General features: G+C 40.7%; 1 protein-coding gene across 5 annotated transcripts in view; it reads right to left on the minus strand.

Moving 5' to 3' along the window:
* Positions 1-23,699, minus strand: part of ADGRV1 (adhesion G protein-coupled receptor V1) — a 230,132-nt gene that overhangs the window by 124,047 nt on the left and 82,386 nt on the right. For all 5 annotated transcript variants that reach the window (XM_083403548.1, XM_083403549.1, XM_083403551.1 and 2 more), the window contains 21 exons: positions 23,373-23,539; positions 22,540-22,686; positions 22,050-22,157; positions 20,914-21,166; positions 20,194-20,316; positions 19,146-19,368; positions 18,109-18,313; positions 17,285-17,431; positions 16,565-16,820; positions 14,149-14,351; positions 12,710-12,886; positions 11,782-11,964; positions 11,059-11,238; positions 8,629-8,793; positions 7,964-8,081; positions 6,126-6,249; positions 3,858-3,996; positions 2,382-2,567; positions 1,738-1,970; positions 1,144-1,292; positions 63-264 (listed from right to left, as the gene is read on the minus strand). In XM_083403548.1, coding sequence (XP_083259674.1) covers positions 63-264; positions 1,144-1,292; positions 1,738-1,970; positions 2,382-2,567; positions 3,858-3,996; positions 6,126-6,249; positions 7,964-8,081; positions 8,629-8,793; positions 11,059-11,238; positions 11,782-11,964; positions 12,710-12,886; positions 14,149-14,351; positions 16,565-16,820; positions 17,285-17,431; positions 18,109-18,313; positions 19,146-19,368; positions 20,194-20,316; positions 20,914-21,166; positions 22,050-22,157; positions 22,540-22,686; positions 23,373-23,539 — 3,688 coding nt within the window. The remainder of the gene's footprint in view (positions 1-62; positions 265-1,143; positions 1,293-1,737; positions 1,971-2,381; positions 2,568-3,857; positions 3,997-6,125; positions 6,250-7,963; positions 8,082-8,628; positions 8,794-11,058; positions 11,239-11,781; positions 11,965-12,709; positions 12,887-14,148; positions 14,352-16,564; positions 16,821-17,284; positions 17,432-18,108; positions 18,314-19,145; positions 19,369-20,193; positions 20,317-20,913; positions 21,167-22,049; positions 22,158-22,539; positions 22,687-23,372; positions 23,540-23,699) is intronic.

The raw sequence follows: 23,699 nt of genomic DNA on the forward strand, positions 1-23,699 counted from the left end.
ATATTTTTAGACCTCCTTATCCATTTCCCTATCATATGCAAAGAAGTCTTCAACATCATTACCTTTCATCGTCATCTATGATTAAGACACTGATGAAACTCTGGTTTTGGCCATGATGAAAAACAACTGAATTATTTATGATACTGTAGTCAACACCGTCAGGAAGAGCTGAAATACTTCTAGATATGAAATCTGCAGTCACAAAGCCGTAATGCCCACGTCTTCGTACTACTGGAATCATTATCATTCCAACATCTTCTTCCACTACAAAAAATGAATTCAAAGTGAATGAGTGACATTTTCTAAATTGCATGCTTATATATGGCTATATGATTTATTTTTTTACTTGAGTTCATATGTTGGGGGGGGGGGGGGGCGACTCAAGCAATATTAGGAAATTGTCCCCAAATGCCACCATTGGTAGGACAAAAATTGGAATTGCAAAGTGATTATTTCACAAAGACATTTGTTGCATATCCTTGAAAGCTGATTGTTTCTACTTGTTTGAACCAAGGAGGGAGAGAATCATTCAAAAGGTCCCTGTTGTTACATTTCATTTTACATTTCTCACAAGCTATTTAACCCATAGAGATTCATGGAAAAGCCTTGCATTTTCTGGTGCAGCACACAGTGAGGCACTGTTCTCAGCTGCTGGACTGGGCTGAACTCCCACCATCCCCAAGAGCCAAGGGCATCTTGTGAGGAACAGCAGCAAAACCTTCTGCTTTAGGGGTGATAGTATCAACTGGACATCTGTAAGAGTACCAGTCACAACAGTTATGTTTTTGTTTCCTGGCGCTAAAAAACAACTTTAAACTCTGTTTGGGGGAGATGTTTAAGTGCACTTTTGCATTCTTCTGTAGCTATCGATGCCACCAAATAAAATAAATAAGGAAATCGAAACCTAAAACAGGTACAATATTTTGAATGGATAGTACTGTTTTATTATATTTTTATTACATTAATATTCTGCTTCTCCCTGACATGCATATCATGTGCATGGGATTCTGAAAAGACCTGCAGAGGTCCAGCAAGAGTGCTCAACCATCTGTTTCCACACCAAGCTCAGAGGCCATCATTAACAATGATAAAGTCATTCATTTGTTCTTTAAAATGCAGAATGATGCTATATCCTTAACCTACCTTGCAGACTTGTATAGAGTGGATCAAATTCAATTATGCCCTCTGCATTGTCACTTTTCGATATAATGATTTTTATTACTGAGGCATTTCCTATCTCAGGGGGTTGGTCAACTTGCAGTCCATTTTCTTTTATCGTAAAATCAAATCCACTTGCAAAAGTATGTGAAGGGAAATATAAAGAAATTAGGCAATAAGCTCAGATTCCTGGGTGTCCCAGTTTTTTTCCTGTGGCAAACTGGCTTAGTTAAGACATAGCTGCACTGCTAACCATAGATTCATGCCAAGAGAATGAGCCTGGATTTGGTCCTGGTTTGCAATATAGATTAGTTGGGCAACTGCAAATTGCAGTAGTAGTAGTAGTAGTAGTAGAAGAAGAAGAAGAAGAAAAACAACAACAACAACAACAACAACAACAACAACAACAACAACAACTCCCAGTCATTAATCTCTATCTTGCAATCTACAGTTGAATCCAAAACATAACATCAAGTAAGATATCCAGGGTTACTAAATTTGTTATATATATGTACCACATATAGCAAATTCTGTCGCCATGGTTAATCTTCTCCCATGCAATGAATTTTTTTTTTTTACCTTCCCAGTAGTTCAACTTTTGTCATTTCTATTGAAAACTCCTCAGGACCTTCAGGGAGGTCATCATCATGGATTTCTGCATAAATAGTTTTCATAGTCTCCTTGGGTTCAAAAGTAACTTCTCTGAACATGAGAGTAAAATCCATGCCTTCAACTGCAGTTCCATTCAGCGCCTGATACCAGAGGCGAATTTGTCCATAATATCCATGTGAACGGACAACTGTGATATTAGCCTGTTGAGGACAAGCATTCCTTAAGGCTCCAATGACACTACATCATGTTGCATTGTAACGCTGATTACAGCTGGATGTTATAACTGTTGCAGGTGCCGCACAATACTCATTACACACTTGTAAGAAACCATTATTTTAGGGTGGAGGCACACTATGACCATGATCGTATAGTGGTTAGTACTCTGCGTGGGGCTTAAAACATTTTTGTTTAAGCAAGCTTACCCAGACGTGCTTGAATCTTGTTTTAGTTTTTTGCTGATTTTAACTGTTTCTAAAATATTTTAACTTTTGTTTTCAACTGTTTTAATAATTTTACTACTTCTTGCAAGCTGTTTAGAGGTTTTGTTACAAACCAAGTGGTATATAAGTTTTGTTAAATAAATAAATACAATAAGTGAACTCCCCACTTGCCCATTTTTCTTCTTCAGACGTCTGCAGCAGTTCCTGGGAGAATGCAAACTTCCCATAGGGGAAGTCACTAGCCGCCATGGTGATATTTGCTGTGCTGGCAGACTCATTTATGATTCCTCCATCACTGATACCACTTAGATGAAACTGATAGTGATGTTTTTCCTCTGGAACATCGTCATCTAGAGCCTAAAGAAATGCAAGCAGACAAATCAGAAAGTATTTTGCAATGTTCACCTTGATGGAAAGCCCATTTACATGTGAACCAAGAAGCAAAATCTAACCAACATGGAACACTGCGGTCACAAGCCCATACTCGATGTATATGAGTGAAGGGGCTATCAAATACGGCAGAAGCCTTGTGACAGTGGCACAACATCAGATAGGCCACTGTCAAGGTAGCTATGCTGGAACAACATCTGGAATACACTGATAGAAGAGCCTGCCAGTGCAGCCACAGTGCCAAAGAGGCACCTGCAGAATAGTTAAAATGGGTTGGAGTTGTGGGTGGAACTGGGGAAACACAGAGGAGCATCCCACTTGTGCTGCATCCTATACTCCTGCAGACCAGTCACAAAGACCTGACTAAAGGAATTGCATCCCATTGGATTTGATGAGGGGAGAAATAACTCTAAGATAATATCTGCCTGCAAAAAACCAAACACCATCATACACACATTGGAATAACATAGTATAGGATATGATGCAAGTCAGCACCCAATCGCAGTGCACCCACTACAGTATATAAACCCCACAAATTAATACCATAAACTAGATGACAGGGCACACAGTATGGAGCTATCCTTCTCTGGCCTCCAGTCTTGCTTACTTAGAGCTCAGAAGGGCAAACTCTATTGAGAGGAACCGTGGAGAAGAGCACTGCATAAAAAGTGAGCACTTAGCACAAAGCAGCATACATAAGGACTTGAGCACATTGCTGTCACTTCTCTTCCTAGAGTCCCAACAGGTACATTTTTTGTTGTTGTGGGTGTCATTGTTGTTAGTCCCCTGTGCATGTTGTGATCCAAAGTTGCACCTGTGAGCAGCACAAAGGGATTCAAACCAGGGACTCCCCATAGTGGGGTTACTGCTGTCTGTGGCACTGGAACTCATGGGGTGAAGGAGAACTATGGGGTCACTATGTGTGCTGTGATGCAGGCAAGAGTTTTAGGGTCTTTTCCCAATTGCCATAGTTCATTAGTTCCTTCTGTGGTTGCAAGTGCCATGTGGACATCATTGGCACAGTTCCTGCTGGTGGACACTGGAGGTTTACATGACTGATGCAGTCATAACTGCTTTTTTGTGCCATTTGGAGATTTGTCATTGTGTTGTGTTTTCCCCTCCCTTCTTTGGCATAGTCTATAGAGGACACAGAGGGCATTACCCTTGCATAGCAGCAGCATATTTCCCCCTCCCATTCCATATAATGAGAGTATAGGATTGCTCAGCTGGCAGGAAAAAAATATATGTAGTTCATACCTGTATCAGTACGATGGCAGCAGACTGCCTGTCTTTCATGGTCAACATTCCTGATACCTCAGCAAATTTCTTCTGATCAGGTGGTGTTATATTCCAGGAGACGGTGACCTCTCCAAAAATCCCTGGCCCACGTACTAGGCTGCAGGCAATGACAGGAGCATGGTCAGGTTTCAAGTTTGATTTCATGGTTTTGGCTCTCCCTTCAATTACAAACACTGCAGTCAATCCTAAACAGATCTTTCCCCTGTCTTCAAATAAAGCTGCAGCAAATTATTGGGTTTTTTTAAATGGGGAAACTGTGTACTGAAACAGCCGTTTCTTGGATCTCTGAACTCATGTGAATTGTCACAAAATATATTGTTGTTTATTATTTAATTTCTATACCACCCTTCATCTTAAGATTACAGGGAGGTTTACAATATATATAGGTACTTTGTTTCAGTCTTAACATTTATTCATAATGTGGCAGGGCGTATCAAAATCTGACCTGCAGCTGCATGGAATGTGAACTCCTGAGTATTCTGAGAGTGCTTCTGGACGCCAGCTTCTCTAACAATCATAAGCACAAAACTGGAAGCAAAGAAAGGGTGCCTCAGATAAGAAGCACCTGTTATCAGGTGGGGGGGGAATTGTCATCGCGCAACTCCTTGGTGTGTGGAGTGCCTCAGGGTGCAATACTCTCCCCGATGCTTTTTAACATCTTTATGCGCCCCCTCGCCCAGCTTGTCCGGAGTTTTGGGCTGGGTTGCCATCAGTATGCCGATGACACCCAACTCTATCTGTTGATGGATGGCCATCCTGACTCGGCCCCAGACACACTGACCAGATGTTTGGAAGCTGTGGCTGGATGGTTACGTGGAAGCCGGTTGAAGTTAAATCCTTCGAAGACAGAGGTCCTCTGGCTGGGACGGGACGATATGGGATTGGGGGGACAACTCCCATCTCTTGCAGGGGTGCAATTAGTGCCAGCACCGTCCGTTAAGAGTTTGGGTGTAATCTTTGATACCTCCCTCTCCATGGAGGCGCAGATTACAGCTATAACAAAGGCAGCATTTTTTCATCTCCGCCAAGCTAAGCAGTTGGCCCCTTATCTCTCTCGCCCTGACCTAGCCACTGTGATCCACGTGATGTGACCATCCACCTCCAGACTGGATTATTGTAACTCGCTCTACGTGGGGCTGCCCTTGAGACTGACCCAGAAACTCCAGTGGGTGCAGAATGCCGCGGCGAGACTCCTTATGGGGTCTTCGCTGCGAGATCACATTCATCCGGTACTATACCAGCTGCACTGGCTCCCGGTGGAGTACAGGATCAGGTTTAAGGTGCTGGTTTTAACCTTTAAAGCCCTATATGGCCTAGGACCCTCGTACCTACGGGACCGCCTCTCCTGGTATGCCCCACAGAGAAACCTATGGTCTGCAAATAAAAACATCCTGAAGGTCCCAGGCCTCAGAGAGGTTAGGCTGGCCTCAACTAGAGCCAGGGCTTTCTCGGCTGTGGCTCCAATCTGGTGGAATGCTCTGTCACAAAGACTAGGGCCCTGCGGGACCTGACATCTTTCCGCAGGGCCTGCAAGACAGAGTTGTTCCACCAGGCCTTTGGTTAGGGCCCAGCCTGACTCCCTCCTCTGGCAACCTGCACAGAATTTTGCTTAACGGTTGCCATTAATTTGATTTTAATTAATTTTTATAATGGACTGTTTTTAGAATGTTGGATTATTTGATTGTTTGATTATTTAATTGTTGTTAGCCGCCCTGAGCCCGGCTTCGGCTGGGGAGGGCGGGATATAAATAAATATTATTATTATTATTATTATTATTATTATTATTAGCTTTTGCAGCTAGGCTGTGGAAGTGGTGGCGGTCAAAACTGTTACTCCTCGCATGTTGAGATAAGTTATTTTGTGGCAGATTGGCCCTGTTTTATTGTTTATGCAACCAAACAGGGGATACAAAGACATCTACTAGCAGTGTGCAAAATGTTTTAGACTTGAATTTTGATACTTTTGGATAGGCTATACTGACAGATTAAAGTTTTTGGGGGGTTTTTTGTTTTATTTTTGGCTCCCCTTGTTTGCTATGTGAAATGAGGAGATTAACTGTTTTGTCCTGTTAAAATTCTGCTCATCAAAAATTTAAAACCTAAAAGAAAAGAAAGCTCCATATATACAGCAGTGGGATCTACTTCTTGGCAAATTCACGTTGACACAAATTTATAGATTACAACAGTGTTTTACAATGAATGTAGAGATCTCAGAGATGTACCTACCCAATAAAAGCAGTCCCATTGTACTTTCCTATGGGCTCGCCGATCAGGATATGGGTGGATGATGAAGCTATCCCAACAATCCCAGAAGCTCCCACATCTCCCAGTACAGTGATGGTTGCCACACCTGTGAATACAAAAAAGTTTCCTAATTAAAAAACAAGAATCACTGACATAACTGATTAATCTTTACTCTGTTTTCTCTTTGGATGAAAACCAGAGGGGCTTACACATATAAAAGAGACACATTTTTCGCAGGGCCCTCATGACATTGGGTTGTATCCAATGGCATTTTTGCTCTGTCTGTAGAAAAGGGAGGGAAGCCATACACACCATGCAGCCACACACACACCCTGGGGGGGGGGGGACTGCACATATTTGAGGTACCTTCTGCAGCAGAATTATGGTGGCTTAGGGGGCTGCATGAAAGAAGGGTAGTAACAAAAAATAGCTATCCTCTCAGTTCCACTGACAGAGGCATTTGGTCAGCTGAGGGATGTTGCTGAACAGAACCCACAGGTGAGTTCTCATTTAGTACTCACTATTGCCACAGTCATGGGACGCGGGTGGTGCTGTGGGTTAAACCACAGAGCCCAGGGCTTGCCAATCAGAAGGTCAGTGGTTTGAAACCCCATGATGGGGTGAGCTCCCGTTGCTCGGTCCCTGCTCCTGTCAACCTAGCAGTTCAAAAGCACATCAAAGTGCAAGTAGATAAATAGGTACTGCTCTGGCAGGAAGGTAAACGGCGTTTCCGTGCGCTGCTCTGGTTCACCAGAAGCAGCTTAGTCATGCTGGCCACATGACCCGGAAGCTGTACACCAGCTCCCTCGGCCAATAATGCGAGATGAGCACCGCAACCCCAGAGTAGTCTGCGACTGGACCTAACGGTCAGGGGTCCCTTTACCTTTAATGACACAGTCAAACTTGGGGGGGGGGGGAGATGTAAATTTGCCACTGCAAAACACTAATGTTAGGCTCTGCAATTAAATTATAAGGCAATCCTTGTTATCACCACTTGTTCTATAAATTACTCTTAGTTTATTTTTCAGTTTAATTTATTTTACATGTTAATTGGCTAAGATAAACAAGAGCTTTAGTGCTCAGCAGTTAATAAGTTTGTTTGCAAGGCAAGAACTCCACTGAGTGCTGAGAGGTCAGCAGGAAATTTATTGCAGGTGTTCAGAACGCAGTTTCACATTTCTACTCCAAATACCAGTTCAAATGAAACCTTATTTTCAAAGGAGTAAAGAAAGTCGCCTTATACTGAGACATACCATTGGTCCATCTAGTTCTGTATTGTCTACAATGACTAGCAACAACTTTCTAGGCTTTTAGATTGGGGTCTCTCTCAGCCCTACCTGGAGATGTCAGGTTTTTCAGCCTGAAACCTTCTGCATGCAAAGCAGATGTTCTACCAGTGAGCCACAGCCTCCCCCTCTTAATTTCAGGAGGGACAAAGTATGTTAAAACACAACACAATTTATCCCTTGAGAACTCAGGTATCAGAGTAACAACTAATGTGAATGTTCAGGACAACATTTTTGAGTTTCAAGTTCAAACACAGCTTGACCAAAACACATGTTTTTAATGGCCTCATAAACATTGATTTACTTGGTCAGTAAAAGACTTTTATCTTAATGTTGGGAGCGAAGAGCCACCTAATCAAATCCACTCCTTAATTCTACCCAAATTTACCCAAATTATGCCACTCTGTAACCTTTTACAAACAGCAGCTAAGGGGAAAGTCATGAAAGCAGGCCAGCTGGACCCCTATGGCCTCCTTCAAGCACTTATCGTCTTTGGACATTCAGTGGAAATGGCTTTCCCCCCCTTATGTTTACCATTTATTGGTGAGATCTCGGTGCCATCAGTAGAGACCAGTTGAATTGTGTAACTTTCATCACCTTCCAACAGACCATCTTGAATTGCTTGCAAAACTATGGTTTTTTGGGATTCCATCTGTATTAGAATGGAGCAGACAATAGTTCAACTTACAGCTGTCACTTAGTATATTAACAGAAGAGAATGTACCTTCGGTTCTAAGCAAAATTTACCATATCTAATTAATTAAACAACGACAACATTCTGTCAAGACAGATTTAGCCTCTCAGGTGGCTCTTTGGTGAAGCAGAAGGTGTCTAATTACGAATGTAGAAAATGGACACCTCAGAAAAAATGTGGCAATGACTCATCTGGAAGAGAAGTTGTCACCCCTTCTCTAGCAGCAGTAAAAGCCAGACCAATCTCACCACAGGTGATCTTGAATAAATCTTCCCGCTTACTTTCTGAGTCAAGTTAACTGTGCAAATAGTGCACCACATTGGGGCCAAATAACACAACAATTTGTCTCTATAAGTACGGCTGATAGTACTCAGTGGTATTTAGGCATGTTCAGGACCTCATATAGAAGATTATTTTCTTCAGTTCCATGACCCTCAGATATACTGGTAGAAGGATACACAAGCATCAAAGAAAAAAGGGAAATGGTAGAAAACAGTAGGTTTACCTCAGCAAAGAGAAGAGTCCCATTGAGAGGAGTGAGATCATATTTAGCTGCCTCCTCTAGTATCCAAATGAGCCGAACTTCCCCCTTGCCTCCTTCACTCCGACTTACAGTAAGAAACACATTTGCGGCAGGATCATCAATTGACTGGGGCTCCTTCACGGTTACCTAAAACAACGAAGGCAAGAAAAGGTTAGACCAGACATGTCACACTTTGCACATATGGATGCTAACGTGGGAAAATAAGTGGAAGTTACACACACACAAAAAAGAAAACAAAACAAAACAAAACACCAAGTACCTGGTGTCCAAAGAAAGACACCACTAACATCCTTTAAGTACCACATATGGAGTACCTGATCCAGTACTGGAACCCCCAATACAGAACCTAGTGTCAGATGCACAGATCCAGTGCCAGGAGGGAACTGTATAGAAGGAGCAGCCAACTTCTGTGCTCATACCAGCCTCTCTAGGTTGAAACTGAAACATCTATTTGCTCTCTACACTCAACATTCTGATTCGTGACTCATACTTCCTACTTCTTTTATTTTATTTTTTCAAGTGGGTGGGAAACATACAAAATACTAGTATTTGATTCAACAGAACAATCATTCAGCAAAACCCATCAACAGAAATGTTACAAACTTTGTGGGAAATGTTCAGTTTTCTCTTTTTGACATCTGAAGCAGCGATGACATTTGTGAAACAAATGAATTTGTTTATTACATTTAATTATAAACCTGCTCAGTATGTACCACTTACAGTGTCATATGGACATAACCTAGTGTCCTTCCTGCGCAACAGTCTCCTAGCAACCACAGGCTTGAGGATGATCTGAAACATGCCTATCTTAAAAACCTGCTTACAAATAATGTCCTTTCTCTGGTACTGAACCTGGCTACTATGTGCATCTCTAACAATAAAGCTATCTAGGTAAGGAAGCAAACCAAAGATTAATGAGGCTCTGTGTTGGAACACTGGAATACATGGAAATCAAAGAAGCAATTTTGAAATTCAATTTACAGAGAAAAATCCATTTTAAAAAAAATACCATACCATATGCAAGCAATTTTGCTACTTTGTCTTATGTGGAGAGTTTGCCTGTGAAAAATGAAACCAGTTTAAATGCCCAAAATATAAACCTGGCAACTTTGCTCATGACACTTTCCATCACCTTTGGCCTAAAGTAGCCACTGATTCATGCAGCACAGTAGGCCAAACTATGGTTTAAGGAGACTGTGTGAATATGCAGGCTCCCAGACAGGAGTGTGCAGCCATTTTGCTCCTCCCCAATTTTTTCTACTGTTGCACAACGGTGAGCTAAGCTCTTCATGGTTAGTGTGGAGAGAGCTTAACCATGACGCACAAAGCCAAACCTTTGATTAGCTCAGTGTGATACAGCAGTAAAAGAACCAGAGAGGAACAAAGCAGCTGTGAGCATCTTCCCCCACCAAGCCAACACATTCGCATGGTCTTCCTAATCCACAGTGTGTTTTGCCGTGTTGTGCAAACCAGCTCATTATCAGTGAAAAGTTAGGACCTAAGAAATGATGTCCTCCTCTAACAATATGTACTGCAGTTTACTTTGTGTCATGACATGATCAAACTTTATGTCTCCCCAAGCCCTTTCTACATCATTGGCAGGGGCAAAGGAGTCACACAGCATGATGACATGAAACCGGGGCGTGAGACAAGGCGTACTAAATTGTGGTGGAGGAGAAACTCAGCGGCAGGCTGCCATGTTTTCTGTAGCAGCTAGTTTTGCTCTCAGCCCCAGGGGTAGGTTTGTAGTTCCTAAAGAAATATTCCTAATAGAATTATGGAAATAATAATTTTAAAATGATTAAAGAATAAAGGAAGGCTATATAGCCTCTGGACTCATAACATATGGAGACAAGGAATGGAGGCAGCCCCACAGCTGACGTACTGTGTTGACTGGCAGAACAACTTCCAGTTTACTTGAAAAACATGCAAAAGAAGAAGCTCTTCCCTTTCTCAGCCACATGCTTTCTTGTGGTGAATGAGCTGCCATTTCAAGATCCAAGGCTTTACATTTTTGTTTTGTTATACAACAACAGCACTTATAATATGTATACATTATAAAAGTTTTATAACATGTAAGTAGACCCTGATGTTGGGAAAGATGGAGGGCACAAGGAGAAGGGGACGACAGAGGATGAGATGGTTAGACAGTATTCTCGAAGCTACAAACATGAATCTGACCAAACTGCGGGTGGCAGTGCAAGACAGAAGTGCCTGGCGTGCTCTGGTCCATGGGGTCACGAAGAGTCGGACACAACTGAACGACTAAACAACAACAAGTTTTGTTTGGATGGGTGCTTAATTCAATCTTTCCCTGACATTTTCAAGTAATTGGTGATTCAATAGCTACACAACCAGCACCACGCAAACATTCCCAATTGTACCACTTACATGCTTTTCTTCAAATCCAAATACGCCAACAGGAGAGTCATTTGGTGGAATAGTGACAGTCACTTGCACATCCTCCCCTAATCGGGCACCACCTGTCACTCTGACTAAAGTGACAGTGAACATCTCTAAAAACTCAACAAGGTCATCATCTATGATGGTGATTTCTATCACTCCTGTCACCTGGAAAAACAAAACAAAACTCTATGAAATAGGTGACATATATCATTATATGATGAGCATGCTGCGACTTAGACAATACAATCAGTGAATGGCACCCTGCCATAAATCCAAACACAGAGAGCGTACAGTCCTTGTTGAAACCAACAAGTGTATGTACCAGGTGCTTAAAAAAAATCCTAAAGGAAGATTAAACATTCTGCGCTGACCTTTGAAACTTGTATAAAACTGTGTCTGCTTTTGGGGTACATTTTTACCTTGCTAGCCATAGACATAGGGAATTATGCAGTGGGCCTTTTAAATCCCTTTCAAATCTTCCATACAAATTCTACATGAAGAATGAAAAGCTGTGAATATGTGAAGGATGATGCTGTGCCTGTGTTCTGTTTTGTTTTTTAAAGAGAGGAAACGTGATGGGCATGTGATGGGACTGTCACGTGATTAACTGCATTCATCATGTGAAGAACATAGTCATGAAAACATAGAAACTAAGGAGTACAAGATGATCTAAAATGTTGTGAATTTTTGCATCAGCATACTCCATACTTCTCCATCAGCAAAAGTTAGGTTCCCGGATGATGGCGTGAAGTCTTCCAGGCTAGCAGTGGCAGGTGTGGCTTCCCAATACAGATTTACTGATCCAAATTTTCCTGCCCCTCGAGCAACTGGTAGCTTCAGAATATTATCTGGTGGAGGAACCTCAAAGCCAGCTACCATTCCACTCATATCCTGGAAAGAAAGCAGTATTTTAAATTCAGCTTGGGACAGTTATTCAGAGCACTATAATGATTGCATTTCTGACACAGAAAAGCCAGGATATCAAACCATGGTTTGAAGTTGGTTTTAAAATCTGGCATGTTCCAAGCCTAGTAGCCGTAGCTTTCCTGGTTCAGATGAAACAGGAAACAATGGTTATTTATAGACTTTCTTGTTTAATTGTAGGCCTGCTCCCATGTTACACTGTACAAGCTGTCTCTGCACATGTACAAGTGTTTGTGTGAAAAAGCATACACTTGTTGATTTTTACATGTCAACTGCTGAGTGCATAGGTGCACAGACTATACACTTGCTGAATGTTGCATGTGGATAATTGTATGAATGCATAGCTCAGCTATTTGGGGACACAGACTGTGAACTCAAATGTACTCATGACTTGGGCAAAAGGTAGAACAAAGAGGTCGCATGTGTGGTTGAAAGGCTAGCGCAAGGGTGACCAATGTGGTGACCTCCAGATGTTGTTGGACTCCAGCTCCCATCAGCCCCAGACAACATGACCAATGATCAGGGATGATGAAAGAAACATCTATGGGACACCACACTGGCATCCCCAGGGCAAGTGATATCTCAGCTTCTTAAGTTGAGATATAAAATGCCCCAATCAGCCCAACCATCTACAAACAAAGTCAGTTTCAGATTACTGAGACCAAGAATAATGACAGCATGGGGGCATTGACATTTTTCAGTTTGTTCTCACCTTGGCAGCACTGAAATAAAATATTCCTCTAGGATCATCATTCTCTTCAATTGTTATCTCAGCTATTTCTAAGCCAAGTCTTTTCACACTTGGCCCTCCGCCAGTAAGGGATGAGTCCAGCAACTGTACACTGCTAATATTGATTACAAATATCTCCTGTAATTCTGGAATGTTATCCTGTCGGGGTGGAAATGACAAATGGAAAGGTAGAATGTGAATCTCTCAAATACTGGGGCTATAACAAAATGGACACACTCTCCCCCCATTCTTTTGCCTATGAAAATATTGCATTGTAATTGCATCTTATTATTGTATACGTAAATTGCCCTTGCAAAAATATAAAGACCCCATCACACTTTTATAGAGCTAGCATTTTGGCCATAGTACTTGATTCTAGGCCTAGTTCAGTGGTTCCCAATTAGCTAAGTACTGCGGACCCCCTGTTTTTCAAAAGCCAAGCCACGGACCCCCTACTTTTGAAAATTTTGATATCTCTGTGGTAGTTTTTGTTGTGAATGGTGCCACAGACCCCCTGAGTGTTTTATGTGAACTCCCTCGGGTCCACAGACCACCAGTTCAGAACCACTGGCCTAGTTCACCTCAGTCCAGTCTCAGTGAGCAGACACCAAGGCTGTAATCCTATGCATGGGAGTAAGCGCTATCAAACAGAGCGGAAACTATTTCTGTGCAATCACTGCAGCCTGAAAATCTCAGCAGTTACAAACCATACATTCAAAGCACATTGATTCTCCCAAAGAATCCTGGAAATCGCAGTTTACCCCTCAAGGAGCTATAATTCCCAGGATTCTCTGAAGGAAGTCGTGTGCTTTAAATATATGGTGTTTACACAGTCTAGGACTCCAAACAGTAATGGGTGCCCTGACCTAACTGTAAACAAGAATTGGGCAGCTGGTTTAGGAGTCCAATCGAATAAATTAGAATAAACATTTTCATCTATTCTGAGCTTTGTAAACCTGGCTGAATTTTAGCACATGTGTGTTATCAAAGTGCATCTTGAGAACACAGGATTGTATCCCATATTAGTCATAAAATTAAGGGTATGGCTAATTGTGTTCCATTAATTTCAATGGGCGTGCTCTGAGCAGAACTTGTTTAGATGCAATCTGTAGGGCACTGATTGTGAACTTTGTTTCCCATCATGGTCTCATGCATCACAATGCATCCTCCCACACCCTTATCACATGTGCTTCATGTACAAATGAAGTAGATCAACAGAGCACAGAGGCGGCAGCAGCTGTGGAGTAACAAGCAGAAGTGAATTTGCCTATTTGCTAGATGATCTGGCATGCTGCATCTTTTGCCAGTCATCAGAACTGTCATTTACTAGGCCCAGGAATCTGGGTAGAGTCTGGCTGCTTAGTCACATCAACCATGGAGAGCTGCATGAGTGAAGGAAAAAGATATATTAAAATACTCACTGGCAAAATGACTACATTTACTGAAGCCATTGTCATGTTTGCTGGCATAATAATGGTCTTGTTTTCCAACCTATAATCCTCATTTTCAATGGCTTGATTGACAAGCAGGAGTGAAAAAATGGGCTGGGGAATCAACTGCACACTAATATCACCAGCAAATCCTTGTTCTCTAAGAACATGTAAAGTAACAATGGTGGGTTTCTCTGAAAAGATTGGAGAAAAAACTTGTAAGAAAGTTTTAAAATATTTATTTATTGTTACATTTATATTCCACCCTTTCTCCAAAGAGCTAAAGGCGGCATACACACAACACACCTGTGAAGTAGCTTATGAAGAGAGACATTAGCTGGCACAAAGTCACTCAGTGGGCTTCATGACAGAGTGGTGATTAAAACCCTGGTCCCCCAAGTCCTATTTCAGCACTCTAACCATTACTCCACATTGGATCTATTATCCAACACGTCTTTGATATAATTTCTGAAACAGAATAAATTTATTTTCTTCTAGTTCAGTGAGTTACAGCTGCAGTGGAAGCATTTCTTGGAGGTGGGGGCAAATGATCGAAGTCTGGGGCTAGTAGCACTTTACTTCAAAGCTATATTGGCTTCTGAAGATTTCAAAGAGAGGTAGGAAATTATTTAGCACAGGCACATCCACCAGGTAGATCATCACTGAACATCTGTGGTAGATCACTGGTAGATCACTGGCTCCCCCCAAAGAAGCTCAACATTTTGCCCTGCTCCCCCAAAAATGGGCCTTTCTCCTCCCTAAAAAAAGCTCAACAACTTTGATCTGACACTGCCAGTCTTTAACGAGATCGCAGTCTCTTGCTTTTTTTGCTTTTACTTGTTTGCACTTTTTCATTAATCTCCATGTCTTTGCTGTGTCCTATCATTGAAGGGACGCAGGTGGCACTGTGGTGTAAACCACAGAGCCTGTTGGGCTTGCTGATCGGAAGGTCGGTGGTTCGAATCCCCTTGACGGGGTGAGCTCCCGTTGCTCGGTCCCAACTCCTGCCAACCTAGCAGTTCAAAAGCACGTCAGAGCGCAAGCAGATAAATAGGTACCGCTTCGGCGGGAAGGTAAACGGCGTTTCCGTGCGCTGCTCTGGTTTTGCCAGTGCGGCTTAGTCATGCTGGCCATATGACCCGGAAAAACTGTCTGCGGACAAACGTCAACTCCCTTGGCCAGTAAAGCGAATTGAGCGCCGCAACCCCAGAGTTCGTGACTGGACTTAACTGTCAGGGGTCCTTTACCTTTACCTTTTTATCGGTACATTTGATTCAACTCAGTTTTATTCTGGTTGGTCCTTACAAGAACCAAGTAACTAAGAAGTGGGGCCAGAGTTTGATTCCACCATGCTCCAGCCCCTTTTCTGTTTGTGTCATATGCTTCAGATTGTAAGCCTAAGAGAGGGACTGCCTTATCCCAGGCTGTTCTGGAGTTTTCTTCAGCTGAAGAGTGGCATTAAAATGAATAAACAATATATTTACTTAAAATAAAACAACAGTTGAAATAACAGAACACACTGTGATGCAATGAATCAGCAACAAATGTTGGGATCTGCCTTGCTTTGCTCCCTTTCATTATATCAGAACTTGAAAAGCATCCAGCAGGGCTAACTGAACAGCAACGACTCATTCAATAAATTACATTAAAAAAATTGCATCAACAGGGCCAAGAAAATCTGCCCAAACTGGACATGACTGAAAGCAAATTAAATGGCTAAAACATGCGAGTCCAAGCCCTGTGCTACAGCAGAGGGTGGAAATATTTTGCGAAGCAAGCCTCGTAAGGTGTTTTGTACTCGGGCACAAGTACAAAATGCATGCACGGAGGATGCAAAGATAATACTGTACATTCTCGTTAAAATATATGGATCTCACTGCTATATCACTGCATCTCAAAGGTGTGTTGTTTTTTTAACTCATTAGGTAGAAAAAAAATACTAAGAGGACTATCTTAACTTTTCCAGTCTGCCAGTGAACAGGAGCACCAGTAGATAGTGGGCTCTACCACTACGGAAGCCTCGGCTGCACCAAGGTGAGCTGAAAGGCCAGCATTTTCCCCACAGATGAAAGTCCCCAAACTTTCTGAGGCAAGGAAGGGGCAGGCTGATGGCAACTTTGGGTCCTCAGGCTCTCCTCAGGGCTGATGTAGTGAGGGCAAGGGAAGCAACAGCTGGCACAAGCCAATAGGTGGATGTACTTCTTTCTTCCCTGCCCCCAATCAAGACTGCTCTGTAAAGCTGAACTGTTCTCATAAAGAGATCTGGAAATATTTTTAATTACCTGCCCATCACCAGCAGGTCCCAGGATGGGTTATAGCAATTTAAATGTTGATATTAAAACCGGTTAAAACAAATTACCATCACAGAAAATGTGCTTTTCACAGGAGGATCACAGAATTGACTCACCTTCAGGTTCTGCTACTTTAACAAAGAGAGAGTCTGTATGCCATCCTACTGTGCCATAAGGAATGTCATTAGGCAAAATGGAAAGTACAGCTTTTGCTCTGTTTGGATCGATGGTGGCTCCTCTTTCGGGATCCAGAACTCCCATAGTGCTGACACGAGTAAGAGTTATAATCACAGTCTCTGCAACTTCAGGAATGACATCTGCAAGGACTGTTAAGGTGATTGTGGACAAGGCTTGACCTTCCGAAAATGTAATCTAAAGATTTTGAGGAGGAAATATTTAACAGAATGTTTTAAAAGTAGCCTAGGATAAAACATTGATTCAGAAACAGTAGATTGAATTCAACTAAGATCTACTCAGAGTAGAGCCATTGAAATGAATAGGTTTAAATTAGGCATGTTGCAGATTGTACTTTTGCTCATGCAAGTAGTTCATGATTTAGGCTGGTTTGTTCATATCCCATATGGTCTCATGCCCCTCAGGAGCTCATAATAGCTGCATTGCTCACAATGGAAACCAAACTGCATTTCAAATGACCAAGTCATTATCCATGATATCACAAGTCAATAGAAGAAAACTTTTTCTCCTATTAATCTGTCAGCAAACATGATTTTTAGTGCTTACATATGAAACTTAGTAATAATTAGGTTGCTTGTATACTAGTAATTAGAGCTGTACACAGTTTCTGCAGCTAATATTCAGCTTGACAAAATACGTACCACCCCTGAAGTTGGAAATATATCGCTAATGCTCCCATGGGCCTCCCACTGTACTGTAACACGTCCATAGGCACTTATTAAGCGTTCAACATTCAAGGTGATCAAAGTGTCCTTTTCCATTTCTTCTACTTGTTTAAATAAAGAATTCTAAAAAATGTACAAATGAAATAGAAAAGCATGTGAGCAACTTCAACAGGAATGAATAAAAAGGTTACAACTAAGTAGCATGGGGGGACGGACGGACTTGATTCTTCATATTTAATTTCCAAATCAATATATAAGGAGTTTTACATATACATTAACTTCACGTTTTAAAATAGTCCAAGTTCTCATATGTTTCATGAAACTAGAATAGAGCAGCAATTAGAATAGTGGACTTGGACTAGAGACCTGGGTCTGAGCCCCTCTTAGCAGTGAAGCTCAGTGGCAGATATTGAGCAAGCTATTCTCTCTCAGACCAACTACTGTCACAGGTTTGTTTTGTAGATAAAATTAAGGGAGATGGAATCCACATATATACCCTAAGCTAAGAGGTGTAAATGCAGTAAATTTAATTTCATGTATTATTATAATTTGATCCATTGTAAGCTAAGCGAATTACATGATAAAAAGCTCCAAGTTACAGTGAATAACCTGGTGGGCTATTTTGCAAAGGGGGAACTATTTAGACATGATTTTATGTAGCCTTACATCTAACATACTTATTTTCATTCATATAAAAAAGGAGTAAATAATAATAATAATGCATCAGAATAATATATCTAAGTATTCACATTGCTCTGATTTTGGTCCATTGCAAATATATTCTAATATAACTCAATAACCTGGGCAAAAGCAACAACTCCATGGGCATCATCATTTGGTGGTATAATTATGGTAACATAACCATTAGGACCAATTTCTGCACCACCCTTTGGATTTTTCAGCCATACTCGAAAAAATTCTTCTTCCTCCGGGATTGTGTCATCAAAGATATTGATTGCTATCACAGCTTCTTGATCTCCAGGTTCAAATATCAGTTCACCTGAACTAGCATAAAAACACATAGAGAGAGCATAATTATAATTAAAGACTAGTTATCCAAGACAACCATAGCAAAAAAATGGGTTTGTCATGCAAAAATAAAATATATCACAGACCATAATAATTAAAAGGTATAAATTTGACTCCTAAGTTTTTGGTTACCATTTGCTGTATTTTATGTAGCATTACAAGAAACATATTACTCATACATACTTTAAGCAAACAATTTATATTGTATTTTCTTCCTCTTTTGAGCCAGCATGTAGTAGGGATGGTTATGAGTAGAACACACCTTAACTTTAAACTCCTTTGAACTCAAGAAGACGGAGGAGGTGTTTTTGACTGGATTGAGCAATACATCAGATTAATAAAGACTTTTACCTCCAGGGTGAGGGCGACAGAGCTCTCAGAACCCCTTATTAAATGGCAGTCCCTAGGATTCACTGGGGGGAACCATTTCTGTATAAAATGGTATAAGACTGTTTTAAATGTACAATGCAGATGAAGCTTCTATCCTGACTATTTTGGCTCTATAGCATGTCTGTTTACTCCCGTTTCCCTGCCTACTCTATCCTGGGTTTCTACATAGATCCACAGATAGTATTCTCAGTGACTGATTTGTACAAAGCTTTCTGACTATAGCATGTTCACTAGATATTCAAAGGGTCAGAACTGAAGTGTAGATTATAGGATCATATAAGAGTCCCATAAAGTTAAAGCAAAGGAAAGAGAAAGAAGATTGTGGATATGAAAGTTGTTTTAGACATTACAACTAAAACTAGACAGGAAAAACTCATTCCGTCTGCTTGTAAGTCAATGGATAAAAGCAGGAACCTACCTCGGTATAAAATCTGATTGGTTGGAGACTGCAGTCAGCTCATAAATATAGGAGTAGGAGTCTGCAGACAAGACAATTAGACTTTTGTTGGAATTAAGAGACACTACACTGACAGTGGTGAAATGATTGGCAGAAGGGGCTTCCAGCAATGGAGAGAACTGGTTTTTTTCTGAGTTCCAAGAATACAGAGCTGATTTATCCTTGCTAGCAAAGAGCAAGTGGCCTGCATCAAGAAACAGAAAAAGGAAAGAACTTTAGAGGGACAAATTTAAAATGTTTATATTGAAAAAAAAGAAGAGCTAGTTGGTTAGTTTGCTTTCAATGTTTGTTACATCTAAGCATTTGCTTAACATTTAATTCCTCTTTATATTTTTACTTCAAGTAAAGCTTTCAACTTATTTTTTAAATATGAAAAATAAAGTTTAGAAAAGAATGGTTTTCAACTATAATGAAATGCTTGCTCTGCCTGGATAAAATTGCTTTAGCAATTAACATTACTTCTGTCTCATCAACTCTTTTTATTTTTCTGTCTAATATTGACATTTCATTTTGATTTCATAATTTAATGTTTCCTGCATTAAATTATTTGCTTCTTCTAAACCTGGCATCAATATCCTTCAGTATATTAGTTCCATTTTCATGTTCATGCAACTCCATGATACTACACAGAGCTAGTATGACATACAGAGAGCTAGTATGACATACAGAGAAAATACGGTAATATCAGCAACAAAACAACAAAAACATGCCCATTAAGTATCATGCCCATTAAGTATCCTTCTAGATTCAGACCTTCAAACACCTTTTGACACCAGAATAAATGTATCCCAATCATTTTCCTGCATATGTACACTGAGAAATCATGTCCAACTGCAACATCTCTCGGCATGCATGTGCAGCAAAAACGAATATTTGTGCTATTTATACATGATGTTGCCATGTACATGCTTTTTCCAACAAGGAGATAATACAAAGTGTTGGGAAAGCATTTTGTGGAAGCCAGCTGTAAGAGGACCTTCTCCCCACACCAACCAAAAACCCCACATACCTACACCTGATGGTGGGACAAAAGTATGGATTTCATTTACAGCTTTTATAAAAAGGGACTGAAAATGCCTGAATGAAGGTTGTCCTGTCTCCCACACAAAAACTTCACAAGTATTGTTGGGCCCTGTGGAGAATAAGAAGAGGAAGAGCATAAGCTTGCATGCAAATATTTTAGCCAGATTATCAGGTAATTATTTGCATAGTGACTAGCATCGTAGTACCTGAAAATATTTATTTATTTTATGTATCTCAGGAAAAGCAAAAGTATGATATAACTAGAACCACAGATGGGACCAACTTCTGGGATTTTATTTATTTCTACCTAAGTGAAAGTATTCAAGAAAGATTTTTTTAAAAAAATAAGAATCAAATAAAATGTAGAAATCAAAATAATTGTAAATTACTAGCTTCTGACATGCTTCTTGAAAAAGTATATGCTGCACATTTGATCATTGCTAGCCATCCTGAATTCCTTCTGAAGGAAGAACAAGATAGAAGAAAAAATAATAATATTACTATTACCATTTTTTATTATTCAATATCATAAGTGTACCTTACATTGGCAAGGACAAGATTTTTATATAATAAAGAGGCCATAGAAACATTTTCTTGATAAGAGTCATAAAGAAGTAATTTCCGTTCCCATTTCATGTTTCTATTTCCATAGTAACAGCTGAATCTTAATGTATTTCTGTCAAACAGCTCTTGTTTGTATGAATACCTTTTGCAAAAATTAGGTAGATGTCAGATCCAGAAATGAAGGCTTTGACTCTTGTTACGCCATTGATTGGCAGTTCATGAAGCTTTCTAAATTTGTTATCTGACCACTGGTATAAAAGAGGAGCATGTGAGGTGTCTGATGGAGCCACAACTAGATATGTAGTGCCTCCCCTTGAGAAAAGATCCATGCTTAGAACTCCATTCACCGAGAGCTGATGATGGAATCTAAAGATGCCATTATCCCAGAGGAAAATCTGTGGAAAATGAGGGGAGAAGAAAACACCTCTTGTTACAGCTCAGACTATACACAAAGAAATCAGAAGTCATGTTAAAATGTCATTAAGCCCAACATTAAGTTATTAAGAGCCACTGTAGTGTAGTGGTCAGAGTGTTGGACTAGGACCTGGGAGATCAGGGTTCATAATCTTGATTTAGCCTTGAAGTACACTGGGTGAACTTGGTCCAGTTACTCACTCACTCACTCTCAACTTAGCATACCTCACAGGATCATTGTTGTTAGGATAAAAAGGGGACGAGGTAAAGTATGTATGCCATGTTGAGATATAAATGTAATAAACATATGAAATACTGGCATGGTGTTTATTTAGGATATGAAAAATCGGGATACGCCTCCTGTAAGTCACACCCTCAAAATGAGCTTGAGGTTGACTGATCAACTGAAGCATTCATGAAAGTATCAGAAACAAATGCAGTACTTACAAACAGAAAGCTATGATAGGGTACATGTAAGTCCAATACAACCCAAATTTGTAACTTATTATTTGTCTATACCAGAACAAGCAGTTTAGTCAGTAAGCAAAGAAACACCTCTGACAACTCCAGAATAATATAGCTTATTCTAGCTATATTTATTCTAGCTATATTTATTGGTGTGCTTTAGAAATCTTGTTTATGAAAATATATAGTAAGCATCTGCAGTCAATTTACAAATTATTGAACAACGACAGAAATTACCCCCGTCTTCTTACTTCAATTACATCAAAATGAATTTGGTGCATTATTTCTACTCAGATGCTTAAACCATTCAGAATGCTGCAAAAGTTCTGAATACGTTAATCTCAACAGTCTAAAGAACAAGCACACATTACATAGGAAGAATAAGGAAGATCTATCAACCTGGAGAGAATTGGATTCAGACATACAACTTGCAATAACCAAGTAGTGGTTTTGGTCCAAACTGAAAAACTTTATATCACTGCTATCCGGCACAAAGATGGTCTGGATCTGCAAGGGGGAAAAAGATTTATCAAATTTAGGGCATAGACAGGCATGTGATTTATTTAATATGGAGAAGAAGAGAAGAGAAGAGGCGGGTGTGCAGGGCCCCAATGAAATTTTAAAGACCCAGGTCTGCCACTGAAGAGGCGATGGGAAACAAATACAAAATAGGTAGCTGTCATTTCCTCCATTATGCCTAATTGCTGCTTGGAGCTTGCTTTAAATTGGGGAAACAAGGGGGGAATGCCCCTTACTCCAGCCCAGTTTGGACCCCCTTCCAACTATATGACAACTGTCACAGGAAAGCATGCTGAAAGTGAATGCACTCCACCAAATCTATGTAAGTATATTGGGTTTAAAAGACTTTTGGATGAGCTAAAAATGTTACCTGTAGCATCTGGAATCCAGGGGTGAAGGAGTACACAGTGTTGTTAGAAGGTCTATCTTGTTCCATTCCACCATGAGTAATTATTAGGTAGGAAGCACCATTGATTTGAAATGCCATGCATTGATGGGGATTCACAATACTAAAATCCTAAGGGGAAAAAATAATAGAGTCAATGACTTAAGCACTTTTAGTACCATGCACAAACAATTGTTTTAAAACAAAAACATTTATTTAATGTTATATTAAGGTGAGATGAAGGCAGGTTCCAAAGGAGATTCTCTGTACGTAAGAAGAGAATATTGGATCAGGTCAAAGGTCCATCTAGATCATCATTCTGTTCTCACAGCTGTCAACCAGCAGTAATGGTTGGTGAGGCAGGGCAGAGTTGCTCACCTGCTTTTCCAACACTGAGCATTACTGCCAGTTGCTGAGAGGGAGGGGTACAAGGTGCAGAGAGCTAAGCACAGTGCAGGTGCACTGACGGAGCCAATCCAACATTCCTGCCACTGTGCTCGTACCACACTGAGCTCTCCGTGCCTTGTGCCTTAGCTTCTAAGGAACCAGCGGTGGTGCTTGAGGTTGAAAAAGCAGGTGAGCAGCTCTGCCCTGCCTGCCCTGCCCCACCAACTGGCAACACTTCAAGCCTGTAGAGATCCAGGTTTGAGAAGCCTGTGGCCCACCAGATGTTGTTGGACACTGGCTCCCTGTTACTGTTGTTGCAATATTTTGTATGTCCTGAAACAGTGCTAATATTAATCCGGATTATTCCTGAGTGCTGTTCTTTCCATTTTATTTTCACATGGGAACACTTTGTTTTCTAACAATGTATATACCTCAACAGGAACGAAAACTCCCCGCCACTGGAATATTGAAGAATTTACAGCTGGGTACGTCCGCAACAATATGCCATAGAGAGAGTCCCCTGCTGCAATGAAGCACCAGCTGGATATTGGTTCTTCTGCAAAACTTTGTAAAATGGACAATACGCTTAATCCGCCTTCTGCAACAAGAAGAAAATATGCACCAATTACTGTGTGTATTGGCAGATAGAGATACCCCATATTATAGAAAAGATAGAGAACCCCATATTATAGAAACGAGGGCCTCATCTCAAACGCAAAAGCAGAAAAAGTGTGCAGCAGAGAAAATAGTGATAGATT

This window comes from Podarcis tiliguerta, assembly GCF_965153285.1.
Source record: "Podarcis tiliguerta genome assembly, chromosome: 11".
NCBI lineage: Eukaryota > Metazoa > Chordata > Lepidosauria > Squamata > Lacertidae > Podarcis > Podarcis tiliguerta.